The sequence below is a fragment of the Perkinsus marinus genome (assembly GCF_000006405.1).
Source record: "Perkinsus marinus ATCC 50983 genomic scaffold scf_1104296969688, whole genome shotgun sequence".
Lineage (NCBI taxonomy): Eukaryota > Perkinsozoa > Perkinsida > Perkinsidae > Perkinsus > Perkinsus marinus.
This window is the reverse complement of record NW_003202723.1, coordinates 1-1,030: the sequence shown is the minus strand read 5'-3', so window position 1 is coordinate 1,030 and position 1,030 is coordinate 1. Positions and strand designations below refer to the sequence as shown.

The window sequence follows — 1,030 nt, the reverse complement described above, 5'->3', positions numbered from 1 at the left end:
AGTCACTACCGGAAAACGCCTACTTGCCGATCAACTCCTGTAGCATCACATTCTCGATTTCGATGACGAAAAACGGTACATCTCAAACACAACGCACATGGACAATTTTAAAATCCTGAAATCTATTCTTGAAAAGTAGGGAGACTGTGACTAAAGGACTTGTCAAGATAAATCGGGCCTGGTATGAATGGCCTGACAACAGGTTTAACGGAGTTCATGATCTACTCGAGATCTAGAAAGATATGCTGATGATGCCAGTAAGCGGCTAGATGGCCGATTGAAGCCAACTTCTTGACGATACGAATCAATAAAGAAATCATAGGGACTTTAGAGGTGGGCGAGACTCTCCGGATCAAGGTCCACCGCTTCTCATCGCCGATGAGTCATCGGCTGATTTCAACTGCCCCCAGAGCATCAATCTCCCCGACATCGGTAAGGTTGAAATTATTGGGAATACCAGCTGTTTTAGACTTGAGAAGGACCTCAGTTAAGTTTCCACCAGCTTCTCCCAAGCTACTGATCAAGGCGCCGACACCGGCAGCTGTAGCCGTCGAAGCCGAAGTACCACTCATATAATTGTATTGTCCTGCGAGAAACGTCGAATAGATCCACACACCAGGAGCGGCGATCTTAGTAACCGATCCAGCGTCCGACCAGTCTGCGAGAGAGGCGGGCCTATCCGGGTCGGAAGTACTGGCCGCGACACAGAGCATACCCGTGATGTTCTCTGCGAACTCGCAAGGATAGGATGGCCAACTCTTCAGATTTTTCCCGGAGTTTCCAGCAGCGGCAAAGATAGCATGTCCAGCAGCCGCGGCATTCTCGAATGCGACTCTCGCGGTTTCAGTTTTATATGTTCCCCCATAGGAGTTAGAGGATACATTAGCACCATGCTCAACCGCGTAGTTCAGGGCTCTAATTGCGTTACTGATAGAACCACGTCCATTTGAACCGAGGAACTTCAATATCATCAACTTCACATAGGGTACTGTGAAGTTGGCATTCGCCACCCCTGCGATGCCGATGCGAT

The 1,030-nt window shown here is 48.9% G+C and overlaps 1 protein-coding gene across 1 annotated transcript; it reads right to left on the bottom strand.

Moving 5' to 3' along the window:
- Positions 1–383: 383 nt before the first annotated feature.
- Positions 384–971, bottom strand: Pmar_PMAR001767 (Thermitase, putative; the record flags this gene model as incomplete). The annotated part of the gene is made up of 1 exon (XM_002767867.1): positions 384–971. One exon carries the CDS (start codon positions 969–971, stop codon positions 384–386), a length of 588 nt encoding a protein of 195 aa, XP_002767913.1.
- Between the last annotated feature and the right edge of the window lie 59 nt (positions 972–1,030).